At 37.6% G+C, this 20575-nt stretch overlaps 1 protein-coding gene across 1 annotated transcript in view; it reads right to left on the bottom strand.

Moving 5' to 3' along the window:
- Positions 1–20575, bottom strand: part of TRDN (triadin) — a 291637-nt gene that overhangs the window by 163918 nt on the left and 107144 nt on the right. Inside the window, 3 exon segments of the mRNA XM_078055860.1 lie at positions 7918–7977; positions 8801–8854; positions 18759–18763. Of these exon segments, the coding sequence (XP_077911986.1) occupies positions 7918–7977; positions 8801–8854; positions 18759–18763 (119 nt within the window).

Raw genomic sequence — 20575 nt, 5'->3', positions numbered from 1 at the left:
TATTTTCAGACCACAATGCTTTGAAACTAGAACTCAATCACAAGAGGAAAGTCAGAAAGAACTCAAATACATGGAGGCTAAAGAGCATCCTACTGAAGAATGAATGGGTCAACCAGGAAATTAAAGAAGAATTAAAAAAATTCATGGAAACCAATGAAAATGAAAACACAACTATTCAAAATCTTTGGGATACAGCAAAGGCAGTCCTAAGAGGAAAGTATATAGCAATACAAGCCTTTCTCAAGAAACAAGAAAGGTCTCAAATACACAACCTAACCCTACACCTAAAGGAGCTGGAGAAAGAACAGCAAATAAAGCCTAAACCCAGCAGGAGAAGAGAAATAATAAAGATCAGAGCAGAAATCAATGAAATAGAAACCAAAAGAACAGTAGAACAGATCAACGAAACTAGGAGCTGGTTCTTTGAAAGAATTAACAAGATTGATAAACCCCTGGCCAGACTTATCAAAAAGAAAAGAGAAATGACCCAAATCAACAAAATCATGAATGAAAGAGGAGAAATCACAACCAACACCAAAGAAATACAAACAATTATAAGAACATATTATGAGCAACTCTATGCCAACAAATTAGATAACCTGGAAGTAATGGATGCATTCCTAGAGATGTATCAACTACCAAAACTGAACCAGGAAGAAATAGAACACCTGAACAGACCTATAACCACTAAGGAAATAGAAGCAGTCATCAAAAATCTCCCAAAACACAAAAGCCCAGGGCCAGATGGCTTCCCAGGGGAATTCTACCAAACATTTCAAGAAGAATTAATACCTATCCTTCTGAAACTGTTCCAAAAAATAGAAATGGAAGGAAAACTTCCAAACTCATTTTATGAGGCCAGCATTACCTTGATCCCAAAACCAGACAAAGACCCCATCAAAAAGGAGAATTACAGACCAATATCCCTGATGAACATGGATGCAAAAATTCTCACCAAAATACTAGCCAATAGGATCCAACAGTACATTAAAAGGATTATTCACCACGACCAAGTCGGATTTATCCCTGGGCTGCAAGGTTGGTTCAACATCCGCAAATCAATCAACGTGATACAATACATTAACAAAAGAAAAAACAAGAATCACATGATCCTCTCAATAGATGCAGAAAAAGCATTTGACAAAGTACAGCATCCTTTCTTGATCAAAACTCTTCAGAGTATAGGGATAGAGGGTACATACCTCAATATCATAAAAGCCATCTATGAAAAACCTACAGCGAATATCATTCTCAATGGGGAAAAACTGAGAGCTTTCCCCCTAAGGTCAGGAACGCGGCAGGGATGTCCACTATCACCACTGCTATTCAACATAGTACTGGAAGTCCTAGCCACAGCAATCAGACAACAAAAAGAAATCAAAGGCATCCAAATTGGCAAAGAAGAAGTCAAACTCTCACTCTTTGCAGATGATATGATACTTTATGTGGAAAATCCCAAAGACTCCACCCCAAAACTGCTAGAACTCATACAGGAATTCAGTCAAGTGGCAGGATATAAAATCAATGCACAGAAGTCAGTGGCATTCCTATACACCAACAACAAGTCAGAAGAAAGAGAAATTAAGGAGTCGATCCCATTTACAATTGCACCCAAAACCATAAGATACCTAGGAATAAATCTAACCAAAGAGGCAAAGGATCTGTACTCAGAAAACTATAAAATACTCATGAAAGAAATTGAGGAAGACACAAAGAAATGGAAAAACGTTCCATGCTCATGGATTGGAAGAACAAATATTGTGAAGATGTCAATCCTACCTAGAGCAATCTATACATTCAATGCAATCCCCATCAAAATACCATCCACTTTCTTCAAAGAAATGGAACAAATAATCCTAAAATTTGTATGGAACCAGAAAAGACCCCGCATAGCCAGAGGAATGTTGAAAAAGAAAAGCAAAGCTGGCGGCATCACAATTCCAGACTTCCAGCTCTACTACAAAGCTGTCATCATCAAGACAGTATGGTACTGGCACAAAAACAGACACATAGATCAATGGAACAGAATAGAGAGCCCAGAAATGGACCCTCAACTCTATGGTCAACTAATCTTCGACAAAGCAGGAAAGAATGTCCAATGGAAAAAAGACAGTCTCTTCAACAAATGGTGTTGGGAAAATTGGACAGCCACATGCAGAAGAATGAAACTGGACCATTTCCTTACACCACACACAAAAATAGACTCCAAATGGTTGAAAGACCTCAATGTGAGACAGGAGTCCATCAAAATCCTAAAGGAGAACACAGGCAGCAACCTCTTCGACCTCAGCCGCAGCAACTTCTTCCTAGAAACATCGCCAAAGGCAAGGGAAGCAAGGGCAAAAATGAACTATTGGGACTTCATCAAGATAAAAAGCTTTTGCAAAGCAAAGGAAACAGTCAACAAAACCAAAAGACAACTGACAGAATGGGAGAAGATATTTGCAAATGACATATCAGATAAAGGGCTAGTATCCAAAATCTATAAAGAACTCATCAAACTCAACACCAAAAGAACAAAGAATCCAATCAAGAAATGGGCAGAAGACATGAACAGACATTTCTCCAAAGAAGACATCCAAATGGCCAACAGACACATGAAAAAGTGTTCAATATCGCTCGGCATCAGGGAAATCCAAATCAAAACCTCAATGAGATACCACCTCACACCAGTCAGAATGGCTAAAATTAACAAGTCAGGAAATGACAGATGTTGGCAGGGATGCGGAGAAAGGGGAACCCTCCTACACTGTTGGTGGGAATGCAAGCTGGTGCAGCCACTCTGGAAAACAGTATGGAGGTTCCTCAAAAAGTTGAAAATAGAGCTACCATATGATCCAGCAATTGCACTACTGGGTATTTACCCCAAAGATACAAAAGTAGGGACCCGAAAGGCTACGTGCACCCCGATGTTTATAGCAGCAATGTCCACAATAGCCAAACTGTGGAAAGAGCCAAGATGTCCATCAACAGATGAATGGATAAAGAAGATGTGGTATATATATACAATGGAATATTATGCAGCCATCAAAAGGAATGAGATCTTGCCATTTGCAACGACGTGGATGGAACTGGAGGGTATTATGCTGAGCGAAATAAGTCAAACAGAGAAAGACATGTATCATATGACCTCACTGATATGAGGAATTCTTAATCTCAGGAAACAAACTGAGGGTTGCTGGAGTGGGGGGTGGGGTGGGAGGGATGGGGTGACTGGGTGATGGACACTGGGGAGGGTATGTGTTCTGGTAAGCGCTGTGAATTGTGCAGGACTGTTGAATCTCAGATCTGTACCTCTGAAACAAATAATGCAATATATGTTAAGAAAGAAAAAAAGAAGAAGAATGTAGCAGGAGGGCAAGAATGAAGGGGGGGAATCGGAGGGGGAGAAGAACCATGAGAGACGATGGACTCTGAAAAACAAACTGAGGGTTCTAGAGGGGAGGGGGTTGGGAGGATGGGTTAGCCTGGTGATGGGTATTGAGGAGGGCACGTTCTGCATGGAGCACTGGGTGTTATGCACAAACAATGAATCATGGAACACTATATCTAAAACTAATGATGTAATGTACGGGGATTAACATAACAATAAAAAAATTAAAAAAAAAAAAAAAAAAAAAGAATGCATGCAAGAATAAATGAATGAGTGAATTCACCCTTTTCTAGCAGCTGTTCCAGAGAAACTAGTCTGGTTTTTCAGGATCTTTCTTGTAATTTATACTATATTCAGATAATTCTTGGGGAAAAAAAAATCATGTTGTAAAGTGTAATAATGAAACATTTTATGCCATAATCAGTTATCATGTCAAAATCATTTCCATAATTAATAGGCTCATAAACATTACAGGGTGGTAATGAATTTAACTCCAAAAAGTGTATAATAACTTATAACTCCAAAAAAGCCTATCTGAGAGAAACGAATCATAGTTTTGACCCATTTCTATGATGGTCTATGTGTTTTCTCCAGGTTATAATTGTTTAATTACAAGGAAAAGCAACTTTTAATTTTTTTAACCATTATCATCTCATCAAGCCTTAAGAAAATTATTTCTTCAAAAATGTTATTTTGTGAAATAAAGAGAGGAAGAATAACCATGCTTCTCTGATCTACGGTTTAGGTAGAGAACAACACAAACTACATTGAAGTATGTCTCGTGGGCTCTTCAAACTGCCGCATTTCTATCACGCTGCTTGACTGAGCCATCTTTGTGCAATTCAGGCCTTCAACAACCTTCTCTTATTACATGAGTCTTAGCTTATAAGACATGTCTGTATCTTTACGGTAGAGACACTTGGGTACCCTCTTTCAACTTCCTTCTGGTTGGAAAAAATGGAATGTCAAAACCCCACATCTTCCAGACTCACTTGCGGTAGATGTAATTCTACCAGTCAGATACACCTCCAGGAGACCGAAAAGCAGAAATGTTTTGACGAAGGTTACTTGGATGTGAATCAGTTGCCAAGGCTGGCCTCAACATTTCCAGGGTCTAGCCTGCGGGTGTCAAGAGGCAGCTTCAGTGACTGAAGCGGCTTCCTGACCGGCTGACTGCCCTGGTCTCAACAATCCAGGAGCAGCCCCTTGACTGCAGTTCTTCCAATCCTTCCACCACCTGTGTATGCATCCACTCTCCTGTACAGAAGCCCTTCTGCTTGTCCTAACTTGAGTGGCGTGTCATGTCTAATGCTCAAGTCTGATATAAGCATAGGGAGATGGTTCTTGAAAGTTTTTATATCCCCTCTTGATTGCTTTTTTTCATGGTATTCAGGCTGAAACATACCTCATGACACTGAAAAAATATCCTCATGAATTTTTTTCCCATTTCATACAACGTTTTTTAAGTGGCAGCTATTTGTTTGCACCAGGACAATTTGAAATATATACAAAACAAGAGATTATTATAATGACCCCTGATGCACCAATTACCCAGTTCCTACCATTATTAATTTGTGAACTGGCAATTTTATATCATGCCAAATCCCACCCACATTTTCCCTAGCATAGATCATTTGCAAAGTGTGATTTACCAGTTTCAGGCAGTAGAGGCTCATTTATCATAGAATTTAAGTCTTAGGTTGATTTGCATCAACATAATTATAATATATAAATGTAATAAAATAAAATAACACTATAATATATAGGTAACTTTATATGCTATATAAGTGTAAATAATATAAAAGTCAATATAAGTATAATAAAATATCATGATAAAACCCATAAGTATCTAAGCATATATTATGCCTTGTAAATTTTCTACTCTGGGGCTAGAGTAGTAGCATCCTACATTCTGCCATATTCTTCCAACTATTTTAGGAAGAAATGACATATGTGCCCCAGCTCTTCAAGATTTCAGGTTATTTTCAATTTCTCTCATTATCTCTGGAAATTACTACTTTCATGTTTCAAACTGGCTGTTTTTAAACCATATTGCCTCTCACATGAAAATACAGTTGGAGAATTATTAAACTCTAAAAAGAAGCAAGAGTTAAAACTTCTGTATCTGTCTCTCTGTCTGTCTCTCACACACACTCATACACATACACACACACACACACACAATATTGAGTATTTGGGGGTTAAGGGCTTGTAAACAAACAATTTATACATATTTCCATTAGGAAGTTGAACTAATTTTTAAGAGCCAACAGTATTTTTTGTCATCAAAAGTGAAAATGACACACAAACACACAAGGAAAACTGGTTCCCAGAAGGACAAAGTTGTTTTTCAACACTAGCTGAGCAGCCCTCCCCAGGTATGCTGAGCAACTGCCCGGTTCGTTCTCTGTTCCCATGGATGAGCACACGAGCCCTGGCCTTGTAGGAAGTGGATGAATGAGCTCTGACCTCGTGGGAAGTGATACGGGCATAATCAGTTCTCTTACCAGTGGCATACAACCTCATTTTGACATGACTGCTGGGCTAATAACACAGGTCTCCCAGTAGCAGAGAAATACCGAATTTTCCCATCACTCACTGTACATAAAGGTGTGTTGCCTTTCTCCTAAAAAACTGAAACCAAACCAAAACGACAACCACACATCACTGAGTTTTGGCAAACGTATTTTTCTGATTTTGGATTTGCAAACATATAATGAATACTTTGAAGGTTACAATTCAAAACTTCCTTCTGCAAATACCTGGCAAAACTGATGGCCCAGAAAGGAGAACCTTGTTTCCCTTTAGCACCCAATCATAATCACGGCACAGGTACACTGACCCCAGCAACCAAGTTCTCAGTATCATCATATAGTCAGAATTGCATTTTCCCTTTCTTATGGTAAGATGCATATTTCACCAGGGACATGAGGAAAGCTTTAAATCAAACAAATTGAATGAGTGTTCGATAATACAACAGACTCTACAGTAATCCATCCCTAATAATAAAAATTTGAATGCAAAGTATTTGGCAATGAGTTCTCAGACCCACAGAACACCTGGAGGTCACTTCCTGAGCATTTCATGAGTCATGTACCATCATGCAACTCTTAATATTTTATAATTTTTTTTTTTTTTTTTACCCTGCTTATAGCATGATGTTGAGGATTTCCTGAAATTCCTATTTGCTACTTTCTAGTATCTAGTTTGGCATCCTATTGTCTCCCTTTCCAGGATCCTTCACCATCACGTTCCCCCCATCCCCACCCCATCTCCACCCCACCCCCCACCCCGACATAGGCTATATACTCCCTAGGAAGAAAAAGGTTTTCCTGATGCTATCCAATCCTGTTCTCTCCACGCAATGGCCTACTTTGAAGCTCTCTCTTCAACCTCTCCTTCACTGAAGCTTACCTACTGCCTCATTTTCTAGGGCATTGTTTCCAGCCTATTATTACATAGAGAAGATCTGGAAATCTCATTCATTTTAAGTGTTAATAACTGAGAAGAATTCATTTGCTACCCTGTACACACAGGCCCTCGGAGATTTGCATTTTAATAGAGGACAATTCCTTCATAACTCAAAGGAATGGAATATTTCTAATGGTGGAATTTCAAGCATCACTGACACCAGTGGAGGAAATATTTGGGGTGAGAACACTTAACACCAAACCATAATATCTCATGGTATAAGACAACTATCTTTTTCACCTAGACGTAAGCTTAACCTGCATAGAAGCCGGTATTCATGTTTGAACAAGAATTAAAGCACAACTAAATATAAAGCAAAAATCTAAGCTGTTGAACAATGCTATTTCTTAATGGGTTGCATTATTCTCTCTGAGCTTCTTAGCTTTGCAAAGTGGTGTTATTATGCTATGTAACTCTTCTCACTTTCATTATGGCTTCACCAGGATGGCGTTAAAGTTCTCTTCAGCTTCCCTAAACCTTAGACAGGCTTCTTTCTGACCTTAGGCTCCTGCCCTCCCTTTTCTAAGAGCATTTACTTCAGAAGACTTGTATTTGTAAATTCTTGCCCTGCTCCTTTGAGATAAAAATCTTTTTAAAAGGCTCTTTCCATCCCTTTGAAATGTAATCATCAAGAACAATAGTACCCAATCGCCCAGTTTCCGTGGGATAGTAAGAACCTCACTCCTTTGGTGTGTCTTGCTCCAAGTTGTAAAACTACACTCCTGTCATTAAGTCATTAAGTTAAGAAAAAAGTTTACTTTTGCTTTGAGTGGGCCAGTTAGCACACACAGATGGCTTACAACCCTCTGCCCCTTTCAGCTCATAAAAAGCCTCCTGCTTTTTATTTCAGTGAAATTGAGTTCAGAATGAGTTGTGACCTCTCTCCTCTATTACAACAGCCTTGAATAAAGTCTTCCTTGCATGCTTAATTTTGTCTAGTGCAATGTTTGCTTTGACGGCTTGCACATGGACAGATTTAAGTACCTATATCCCAATTTGTTTACCTTGCCCCAAGATCCTCTCATGAGCAAGCATCGTGAACATAATCTGACTAAGGAAACAAAATACGATACCTTTTTTTTTCACATCAATGGCAGTGTCCTTATCCGTTTTCTTTTTGACATCTTCTTTTTCTGGTAGTAAAATGGGAAAATTATAGGCATTTATCTAGTTAATTCTCATATATGTCAGGGCACACATGACTGCCATTATGGCATCCAATACATCTTCTACAGAGTAATCCGAAATCAGTGCCATAGTCATGCCAAATATGAGTAAACTAGCACCTTCATTACAGAATAGTGGCTCTGGTGTGTTTTCTCTTCAAGAAGGGAGAAAATTTTTGCTAAGCTCAAAAAAATTTTTTTTCTCATGACAATGGAAACATTAAATGCCATTATTAATTATGGTATAATTCAATAGTTTTTTCTGAAAGACATTAAAAGGAATATATTGAAAGGTCTCTGGGCTATCAGGCCACTGGAAGCAATGTCAGAAGCTCAGAAATCTCTGGAGCTTACTTGGGACTCCAGATGCACTGTTTTCAAATAGTAACAAAATACAGCAAACCGATCAACTAGTTTTTTCGCCCCTATACATTCAATAGTTGTCCTTTTGATAGACACTTTTCATTAAACTGAATGAATAGGAATTCTTATATTTGTATTTGCAGTCAAACGAAGTATTGAATTAGAGAGAATTAAGCACCACTCCCCAGGAAGAAAATAATTCAATCAGTAACAATTTGTAAAAAGTGTTAAGGCATGACTTTTCTTTTTAAATATTTATCAATTTCAACTTTATTTGGAATATTTATAAATCTCAAGAATGTTTGTTAATGACAATAACAATAAAATTATTAATTATTATTCATTCTTTTCTAGAAAACAAGAGCTTTGCCAGTAGCATTGTAAAGGGATCTTAATTGACTTGTGTGTTAGTTTTTAAGTTACTTACCTTTCTTTTTTGTTTCAGAAGTCACTTTCTTCTCAGCTTTCTTCTTTTCCTCTTCTTTCTCTAGAGAAGAAAATTTAGTACGAAAGAAAAACCAAGATTTGAATGAAGCCTTACTGTTAAGTCAGTTCTACCTCCAGATAGCTTTGTGACTTTGACCAAGTGATTTAATCCCACTAAGCCTTATTTTCCTCGTTTGTAAAATAATAGTACTTCCTTCAAAGTGAGCTAATGTTTACAAAGCACTCCGCAAGGTGCCTGGCTCAGAGTAAATGCATAAAATGGTAGGTTGCTAATATTGTTTATAAATAATGAACAAGATAGTTTGAGCTTTCTGAACCAAGCTATCGCTTGGTGCCTAAAGTAAGATAGTAATATATGAAATTAAAATCTCATTTCTGAGGAAAGATACTGCAGGTAAGCTAAAAGAATTATTATTTTGTTTTCTTTTCGTATGTTCAATGTCATTAGAAATAATACACTAGGCCATTAATGATATCTGTTTTGATTTAACAGTTTTTCAAATCTGCTTCTTGTCAGCAGGCATTTGGAGCCTGGTGACATCTGTCTGGCAGTATGTTGGGGACATAATTTCCACTGCCCTTTCTGAGTGGTTATATCAACGAGGATACTTAGGCTTTTTGCACCCAGAGGTTGCAGAAATTCTGGGTGCCACAGAGAATGGCATGTGGTGCCTCTAGACTTCTCCATGGAAGATTTCTTTTTCAGAGATCTGAGAAAGCCTTGGTCTGACAGCAGAGGGAATCTCATATGCCTCGCCGTAGCCACGTAACAACTGGACATCCCTGGACATGGTTCCGGTAAGTGCACTCATTTCAAAAAACAAAGTGCTATAGAAGCACAGAGTTGTCGAAATGGAATATTCAGTGTTTTTTGGTTTGAGTAAGGTTGAAGATGGAAATCGACTAATTTTTATTCTCAATTCGTAGTGCTATTTACCTTATATTTGAAATACCTTTCTCTTTGTCACTTGTCTCTCCTCACAAGTATAGATGCCAAGCTTTCAAAGATTTTCCTTACCCAGAACTATTATGAGATTGTTTCTATGCTGAAAAAATTCAATGCCTAGTTCTAGTGTGAACGCTGAAGTTGTCTACTAATGATTGCATCTTATTAAATATAGGAATTAATTCATTCCCTTAGGGATAGAGATTTTTTTTACCTACAAGATCAAAGACAACACTTTCAGTGTTAGAAGTATAATTTATAAAGAACCCCTTCTCATGACTCCTAGAGATAAACTCGTGTCGTAGGAAGAAATATATTCACTCTGTCGGAATGTGTCTGTGGTCTACCATTACACTTGCTCATCCAGTCAGGAGGAGAAAGTCAAGAAGTCCAATTGTGATAGTTCCAGAGTTAGAAATAAACCAATTGAGTTCCACTTTGCCTTTTCCTACAGGTTTATGCATATTAAATATGTAAATCGTGTTTCAAATTCTGAATAAAGATGCTTTTGATTTAAGTATCATTACTTTCAGCTGGTCTGGGAGAAATTTTACATAGCAGGGCGTTTTCCATCTTATCTAAAAAATGCATATGCCAGACAATTGAATAGGCATTTGCTAATTGTTTGTGCCAGAAAATGGGTTAATTAAAATACAGATTGCTTGTAAATATTTCTTAGCCCTTATCAGACATCAACGCTGTGGTCACAATAAGATCACAACTCAGGATCCAAGTCTCTCGGTTTCCTAATGTCGATGAATAAATATTTTATTTAAAAGTGCATGTCAATTAGTCAATCTTACATTGAACTTCAGAATGAAAGTCGATATTTGAGGTCATAAGATGAAAGACGTTCTTTTCATTTTTTTTTTTTTAAAGAGGATACTCTTGTGCAATAAATCCTACCCTTTAAATTAATATAACTGCAATTTTATTGTGGTGATATAGTATTTTTGCCTTAGTTCAGATTGAATTAAAGCTTCCATTTACACTCTGCCTGTGATTACAGCCATACGCTGAGAGAGTCATGAATAAAAGCAGAAGTCTACAAAAATAATGTATAAATAATGTACTTTAATAACATTTTTATGAATTAGACCTTTAAGCTGTAGAAATTCTGGGTGCCATGTAGAAAGCTGGGGCTTACTTTATCCATGGTGAATTCATTTAAAACATTAACTTCTGAAGATTCGGCATTTCTTCAAGCACGATTGTCTCTATTCTATAGGTGATTTGGCAGGAGCAGAATGAGTGGAATTATAAAAGACACCATAATTTAATTATTTCCTGCTTGGAAATAAAAGTAACCCATGTTTCTTTTATGAAAATTCTTCCCCTATTTTCTCCCTCAACAGTCAACAATACCCTTCCCTTTCCACCTGGGACTATGCACCCAAATATTTCATTTCCTCCTCACCCTCTCTTCCAGATTGTTGGTTGCTTTTTTTTTGTAGCAGCTAGAGAAGAGTTAGAACATTTAATGCCATTGGCTTTCAGAGGGGTAGCAATTAAATGTGTAGCGTGTGAACTGATCAGTGTCCTGCTTTTCTCTGGCAAGAGTGTCATAGGCCCTGAAATGATGGGTCTCTCTGGCAAGGATCACAGGGAAGGCTGGTGGAGAGAGAAATCCTCTCCACAGTGAGCAGCTCTGAGCCACAAATATGTTATTCGCTTCTGCATAAATTAACATCAGATGAAAGAAAAATTAAATGACTTACTTTTTACTTTCTAAGCCCTTACAATGGGCTTTTCTCTTGCTTTAAAATGTTTTTATGTCATCTCAAAGCCAGAGAATGAACAATAGTTCATTATAATCGTGAAGCTTTCTAAGATGCCTGTTCCCAGCAAAATGGGAAAATAAATGCAACTGTTTAATTTTTCATCCTATGTTTTGTGAGTCCCCTCTTTTCCTTTCTACTGTAAAGATTATCCAAATTTTACACGTCAGATGGGGGCTTCTCTTCTAACCCTCTATGGCCAAGATTGATGGATTCTTGGTCCCAGTCAAGTAAATAAAGGCGTGTTTCTTCCAAAGCAATACTCTCCAACACATTTTGTCACCGTCACCTTATTGCTTTAGAGTGGCAGAGGTTGGCTTGGAACCCCGCTCATACCATGATCATGGGAAACTTCACACAAGCAGATAAGTTCAATGACACCAGTGATTATTACAGTTCTCCATTGTTATCTTACAGAGGCACGAGGCAAGAGAGAAAGCATGGGTGCTAGCGGGAGTGACCTTGGTCTAAATTCTCTGACCCTTTCTGGTTGTGGAAAATTGAGCAATGCACTATGACACACTGAATTTCGTTGACCTCATTTGAAAAATGGGACTAATAAAATCTACTTTGCTGGCTTGTTGTGAGGAATGGCGACACTGAGCTGAAGTGCCTAGACCAGAGGGGATGTTCATAAAATAATGTTAGCAGCAAGTAGCTATTATGATATTTCAGAAACAATAAAAGTCTGACCACATATAATCTTTGGTAATTTCCTTAGACAGGACATTTATTGATCTATTTGAGTAAAAGCACGCTAATTCTTACTTTTCTGTATAAAGGGAGGCTGTGTCTGGAATGAAGAAGCGGATTCTAGTCTTGGTTTCGCTATAATTAGTAGCCGCTGCCCTTATGCAACTATGAGTAACTCTTCTGTCTTCAACCATAAAAGGCAGGGGAATGAGTAGAGTGTTTAGAGCCCTCTCCACCCATTTATTCCTTCATTCTCCAAACCAAGCATGCTTCTTCTTGCATTTATTTCTCAATTTTGCTGGGAGCAGGTAACTTAGAAAGCTTTTGCTTTAGGGCGCCTGGGTGGCTCAGTCGTTAAGCGTCTGCCTTCGGCTCAGGTCATGATCCCAGCGTCCTGGGATCGAGTCCCACATCGGGCTCCCTGCTCCGCGGGAAGCCTGCTTCTCCCTCTCCCACTCCCCCTGCTTGTGTTCCTGCTCTCACTATGTCTCTCTCTGTCAAATAAATAAAATTTAAAAAAAAAAAAAAAAAAAAGAAAGCTTTTGCTTTGTAAATAGCTACTGTATGTTCTTTGGTTTTGCTATGGCTTGAAAAATGTGAAATCCGGAAAAATGTCAATTTTTAAGACTTTAAATAAATATGTATGCTGTGTATATCACATATAGAGAATATGTGTACATGGTGTCAGGAAAAAAGTGGTGAAAAGGGTCTGGTAGGGATAAGGGTCAGGAAAAAAGAGCTTGTCTTAGAGGATTGGAGAATGAGAGGGTGGAAGGCAGCATTGTTTTTTGTTTGTTTTGCTTTGTTTTGTTTTGTTTTTTAAGGAAGAAGGGTAAATCTTTCTAAATGGGTAAGATCTGAAGAGAGTCTTTAAAAAAAACAGGAGAGTTTTGACTATCGAGAAGATTTTTGCAGCAGAGGAAAAATATCTGCCAAGACCTTGAACATAGACTCTGTTTTTCATGGTATGATGGTCCCATTTTACTGTAAGATAAGAGACTACTGAGAGGTTCCAAGCAAAGAAACTATATGATGCTGAGCTCTGTTTTAAGAGGAAATTTGGCTGTTGCTGGGTGGTGTTAAGGATCCCACTGGACTTTGTGATTATGTTGTAAGGAAGAAAATTAAGAAAGTAAAAGAATTCAATACAAATATTCTTGTTCTTTTTTTGTTTTCTTCCTCTGAATTTTATTTGGGACTCTTGAAGGAATGTAACCTTATAGAATGGTGGTAGGAGTACCTCACTTTACATTGTAATTAGGTTGCTATGGCAGCAAAGCTCTCTAAATTAAGGACTTCACTCGAATTATCTGGCATAACTACATTGGTCTGTCAGAACTTGAATCCATTGTCTTTGCCTTGGCTTTTCCTTTAGTGATAGCTGAATTATTCTTGGAAGCCAGCTCTTCTCATTATCAGCTATTGAAACAAACAATTCACAACCAGCAATTCTATAACACCTTTCAGCGACTACCTGAGACTCTTAAAATGACAATTTTCTCAACCAACGATGTTTATTTTGCCTTACGTCAAACCCCTGGCCAGGGTCTACGGTTTTAAAAGATTCCTTCCAGGAACACCAGGTATGGGAATAAGAAGTGGGAAAGTTTACAGTTACAGTAAGGACTTTGAAGGATATTAAAGATAGAATCTAAGGGAACCATCACAGAGGCCCAAAACCAAGGCCAAGTGAAAGTGCAAAAGCTACTTCTGGGGGCAGTAAGCACAGACAGAGTGTGAAATGGTCTGTGGAGCCTGGCTCTGACAGAGGGTGGCAGGTGTTACTCCCAGGGCCAGCTGAAGGACCCCAGGGGCAGAGCGACTGCTCGGGTCCTGCAGATACTGGCTGAGAACTCTTCGTGATACAGCACCATTCACGACGGAAATGTCCCAGAGGACCCCAGACCTGATCACTGTAAATCCGAACTTTTTCAAGAGACCTTAAGAGAGTTCATTAAACCTGGAAAGGATTGTAGAGAAGGGATCTCAATGATTATTTTATGTAGTCAGAGCAAGGCAAAAAAAATGTATTTAATTTTGGTTGGAATGTTACTTATTTCAAGGTGAGAGGAAATTTCACTACCAGATGAAAGCACATGACCTCAGGGGCATCAGCATTTACTTGGTCCTCAGGTAAAAAGTCTATACCTTCTGTAACCAGTGAGAAAATCGGCTCAGCAAAGAGCCACTTGCCCAACTTCCCAAATCCCAGAAATGACACCGCAAGGGTTCTAAACAAAGCGAACCGCACACCCTGTTCTCCCTGCTGCAAGTGGAAAATGAAGCTTGAGGTAGACGTATTCTATCAGACACTTGCCCGTGAACGGACCCCGGCAGAACCGAAGTTCTTCTTTCTACGGCATGTTGTCAAACAGCTTTCAGCCCCTCACAGCCCAAGCGCTCCGACATAACCACAGTTCTTTTCTGTTTTTGAATTTCGTAGGCAAAAAGGGAATGCAAAGAAATAGCTTGATACATTTCAAATTGCAAAAAAAGTATCTTATGTTAATTAAACTTGATATTTAAAATGGATTAGGTAGATTTCCCTCAAACCTTTCAAAAATGATAAAAGCATTTTTAGATAAGTGTGTTACTTTTGAATGGGTTACATTTATATAGATGAAGGTTGCCACACTTATTTATTTTTTTCACTTTTCTATCTAGATGGGAAAGCAAAGGCAGCCTCAGAGTGTGTGTGGGGGGGGGCGGGTAGAGAGAAAGGAGAGAGAGGGAGAGAGAGAAAGGGAGAGATGAGACAGAAAGACTCTGGTTTTTATTTTTCCCCTCAATGCTTTTACATTTTAGAAAGCAAGATGGGTATTAAAGAGGGCATGTATTGGAGGGTATTATGCTGAGCAAAATAAGTCAATCAGAGAAAGACATGTATCATATGACCTCATTGATATGAGGAATTCTTAATCTCAGGAAACAAACTGAGGGTTGCTGGAGTGGTGGGGTGTGGGAGGGATGGGGTGGCTGGGTGATGGACATTGGGGAGGGTATGTGCTATGGTGAGTGCTGTGAATTGTGTAAGACTGTTGAATCACAGACCTGTACCTCTGAAACAATACATTATATATTAAAAAAGAAAAAGAAGAAGAAGATAGTAGGAAGGGAAAAATGAATGGGGGTGGAAATTGGAGGTGGAGACGAACCATGAGACACTATGGACTCTGAGAAAGAAACTGAGGGTTCTAGAGGGGAGGCGGGTGGAGGGATGGGTTAGCCTGGTGATGGGTATTAAAGAGGGACATTCTGCATGGAGCACTGGGTGTTATACGCAAACAATGAATCATGGAACACTACATCAAAAACTAATGATGTGATGTATGGTGATTAACCTAACATAATAAAATAAAATTAAAAAAAAAAAGAAAGCAAGTGCTCAAAATCTGTTGACTTTCACTAAGTGAGAAACTCTCCATCGCCACACACTTATCTCTGGGTAGCTTCATATAGTATAATTGCAATTTTTGTTGTTTCCCTTATGTTTTTTTGCTTTTGTTTTATTGGTTGTTTTTTGTTTGTTTTTGGTTTTTGGTTTTTTGGTGCTGCTGACATTTGAAAACCTTGGAGGAACACTTTTAACACTTTTAAACTTTATTTTTATGTGGAGTCATTGCTTCCTCAAGATCTTTTATTGTAAACACTTCCAATGTGTTTTTCTATAAAGGTAAGAAAAACATAAATATAAGATTCTTTTCTAATATCTTTTCATTTTCAATATCATCTTATTTATAAAATATTATTTTTCTCATGGTTTCACCTTAATTTTTTTTTTTGCATTTATTTGTATTTGGAAATGGATTGTAAAAGTACTACATTACATCTGGAATGTCAAGAATGCCTAGAAACATCAGAAAATTGAACTTTTGTTTTTGTGATGAAATCATCAATATTTAGAGAAAAAGCTGGTTATCATTCAAAATTGAAATATACATCACTTTATAGTGCCATTTCAAAGATACTGCTATTTTTATAGAGAACTTAGGACTTGATTTACTACATAAATTAAAAAGACTTAATAGTTATTTGCAAAAATAATTTGACTTGAAAATTACTAAAAATTAGGTATATTGGGCACATTATATAAGTCTGATTTTCAATCAAAACCCTTCAATTTAAAAAAATATGCCTAATGGACATCAATATTAAAAAAGGAAAGAAGCATCTTTTCAGAGAGTACAACTTTAAAGTCATCATTTTATTATGTTGAATTCAGGTTTATTTTATTTTTTGTTTTTTTATTTTCAAATCATGTATCTTAGAAAGAATTTGTATCCAGAATATATAAGAAATCTTAAAACTCAGTATAAAATACAGCAACTCAATTAAAACAAAAGAGTAGAATAAGTCATGAAAGATGATACACAAATGTCTAATAAACATGAAAAAGATACTCAACATTATTAGCCATTAGGGAAATGCAAACTGTAACCAAAATGAGATATTTCTTTACTCTGGCAAACATTAATCTTTTCACTATATCCATAGTTTGCCTTTTCCAGAATGCCATATAATTGGAATCACACACAAATTTCCAGATTGCATTCCTTCACTAGGTAATACACGTTTTTTTTAAACTTTTTAAAATTTAAATTCAATTAATTAACATATAATGTATTATTGGTTTCAGAGGTACAGGCCTGTGATTCATTAAGGAGGGCATGTGATGTAATGAGCACTGGGTATTATGAATTCGGGTTTATTTTAACTCATGGGCTACATAAATTTCATCATCTCTCATGAACTATCCCAAATGAATAACAAAACAAAATGAATAACATATAAGGTCTATTGTAGTAGATCAAAAATGTTTTATGTTTTAATGTTGAAAAATATTAAGAACAAAAAAAAACACTAAACACATTTAAAACATTTAAAATCCACACCTAATTGAAGTGAGCAACCCTCACCCTTTATTATGTGAACAATTGCCAGGACTCTTTACTCCATTTGGCTAAAACCGACCTGGCTTTAAAGACTCATTTTGTTCTAGAGAGGAATAAAAATATCTTTTGGAATTGTAACAAGTTCGTATAATAGGAAGAAACATTTAGGTCAAGCTGACACAAATAACAAATAAATGTTTTATAAAGAAAAACTGGTACTTACAAGTTAGAGCTTTTGGAGGGACCCAGTTCTATTTTATAAAATGCTTTATGGGAAAAATTTGCTGGCATGAGAGGGTTCTAATCAGAATTCCATAATAAGAAAGCTACTATTAGATCACATTCACTCACATTCACAACCCACGTCATCCTTAACTTCCTGTCTGGTCCTTTATAGATCAAAATACAGGAAAAAAACTTTGTTGATACCATGATAAATGTTATGAGAGAACCCCAAGACAACAAATAAAAAAGATCCTAGTCAACAGGTGGGTCCTTTTCTGTTTCCTGCTTCGTGGGTGCCTCCCCTGGGTCCCCAGAGTAAATACTGCTCCTGGAGAGTCGAATCAGACAGACACCCCCTGGCTATATTGCCAGATGTGTACGGGGAGAAAAACTTTTATAGATAGATACGTCAATAGGAAAAAGTTAATGGTTTTCACAAAAAGTCTTTTTAATAATCAATAATGGGAAATCAAAACCAAATAGCAAGGGAAAAGTTCTAAGTTTAGAGATGCAAGTTTCTTATGAAATATATTTGATGTCTACTAAAATGTATTTATAGTTCATGATCCATGGGAAACTCCCATTTCTTTCCATTCTTCTTTCCCTTTTTCTTGACCCTCTTCTACCTGTTTGGTTTTGTGTTTCTTTCTTCTGAGGATTTTTATTATTATTTATTTATTTGTGAGAGAGAGCAAGAGAAAAAGAGAGAGCATGAGTGGGGTGAAGGACAGAGGGAGAAGCAGACTCCCCACTGAGCAGGGGGCCAGATGGGCAGCTTGATCATGGGACTCTGTGATCATCACCTGAGCCAAAGACAGACGTTTAACCTACTGAGCCACCCAGGTGCCCCGGTTATGTATTTCTTTTTTTTTTTTTATAGCTAGATTTTTTTTTTTTTTAAGATTTTTATTTAGTTATTTGGCAGAGAAAGACACAGTGAGAGAGGGAACACAAGCAGGGGGAGCCAGAGAGGGAGAAGCAGGCTTCCCGCTGAGCAGGGAGCCCGATGGAGGGCTCGATCCCAGGAGCCTGGGATCATGACCTGAGCTGAAGGCAGAAGCTTAACCACTGAGCCACCCAGGCGCCCCTATGTATTTCTTTTATAAAGTTTATTTGACAATCAGTTATTAGGACTTAGCTACTTTGTCACAATACTAAGGTGAATTACACTGATTCTAACGTATTAACTCCAATATAACTGTGTTACCTCACTTTCAGCCCTAGCACAGTGTCGCAATCAAAAGAAACAAAGTCTAAACTTCCAGGAAGGTTTAAAAAAATAAAATAAAATTCCAGGAAGGTTTGAAGATAAATTTAAATCTTTCCTGAAGTCCAAATAGCTAATGTTGTAGGACCCAAAGCGAGGCAGTCTAAAGATTCACTCTTTTATTTAAGCTTCCCAACCCTCCCTCGTGACAGCTTTTCCCTCCCTGCCACCCCAAACCCTTCTCTCTCCCAAACGTACACTGAAAACTGCCTCTAGCCCATGCTAGATCTCCTGTTTGCTTCTCCTGACCTCTTTTCTCATTGTTCAAATCTTTTCTTTTCTTCTGGGGACTAACCCTTTCTGTTTCAACATGAATACATTTAATTCTTTGGATTCCTTCTAATTTTTCTGCTTTCCCAGCATATTCTGAATAGAACACAAACCCTTGGGATCTGACCAGCTAACCCTAGAATACTCCTTAGATGTTAAGGTGGGGGAGAAAAACTGAGAATATTTATGTTAATATTTGTGAATCCATCACACATGTAAGTAATCATTTTTTTTAAGAATCTTTTTCAAGCCATTGGAAGGTGAAAGTTGAATAAACAGTGTTGTACCAAAGTTAATTTGTTAGTTTTGGTAGATGAGCCACGGTTATGGAAAATGTGAACATTAGAAGAAGCTTGTTGAAAGGCATATAAGAATCTCTGTATTATCTTAACAACTGTTCTATAAATCTAAAATAATGTCAAAATAAGAAGTTTAAATACGGTAACATTTTCCATAACCGTGATTCATGTAAAAGATCCTTGATATACTACTGTACATTGTGAATGTCTAAGAAGGGAATATAACACATGCTGACCAGAAATACTTTGTCATGAAAATTTTTTTCCTCCAAGAATATCATGGAACTAGAGATCCCCATAACAGAGTTCAGGAAATGCTGTGCTTGGATTAAGTTTATGACACCAATATCTGTATCTCATTTGTAAACTCCAGACTCCTATATTCAGTTGTCCACTGGACACGACCATTGGGATGAACAGAGCCTAGCTTGCTGCCTGACGTGTGGCATAGTCTTTTTTAATCCAGATCCAGTCTCCACCCTGATCTTTATGGACTGTGTTAACTAAGCCCCTTGCCCCTCAGATTTGGGTTATTTTTGGTTTATGGGAGCAACATCCAGAGACACTATAGCAGGAAAAAAGTTATTTACCAACTCTCTCCCAGGCTCATTGAGGATATTACACACATCATTTTACAGAGTTTTGATGGTGTGTTCTCCCAATGAAGGGAAATCTCCTCTGATTGGCCATCTCTCTCTTAGAGTTACAAGGTTTTTGGTTTTGTAAACCACTCCATTCCCCTCCCTCTTCAGGCCTAGGACAGGTAAAAGCTCCCTGTTTTTGCTAGCCCTGGGATGCTTCACCATAAGTCTGCAAAAAACTTAATAAATACTACATTCATTAAACAGTCTTAATCACCCATTTTGATGTGCTAGGGACCTGGATACACTCAGCAAGCCCCAAACTGAGCTCATTATCTCTCCCCAGACCTGTTCCTATTCTTGATGCCATTCATTTACTCAGGTCAGATAAGACTTTAGCAATCACGCTCAGCTCTAACACTTAATTGCTAGTCTAAGATAATGGAAACAGACTAAACCTGAACGTGCGACACCTGGCTTCCAATTCCAGTTACTGCTGACCCTCGAACAACACAGGTTTGAACGGCATGGGTCCATTTACATGTGGATTTTTTTTATAAATACAGTATAGTACTGTAAATATATTTTCTCTCATGACTTTCTTAATATTTTTCTTTTCTCTAGTTTAAGAATACAGTATATAATACATATAAAATATGCCTTATCAACTGTTTATGTGTCAATAAGGCTTCCAGTCAACAGTAGGTTATTGGTAATTAAGTTTTCACAGGGTCAAGTTACACACAGATTTTGCGACCACAAGAGGGAGGGCCGGCAGTGTCCCTGACCTCCACATTGTTCGAA

The sequence above is a fragment of the Halichoerus grypus genome, chromosome 9 (genome assembly GCF_964656455.1).
Source record: "Halichoerus grypus chromosome 9, mHalGry1.hap1.1, whole genome shotgun sequence".
NCBI classification, from domain to species: Eukaryota; Metazoa; Chordata; class Mammalia; order Carnivora; family Phocidae; genus Halichoerus; species Halichoerus grypus.
This window is presented reverse-complemented; position numbering and strand designations above follow the sequence as displayed.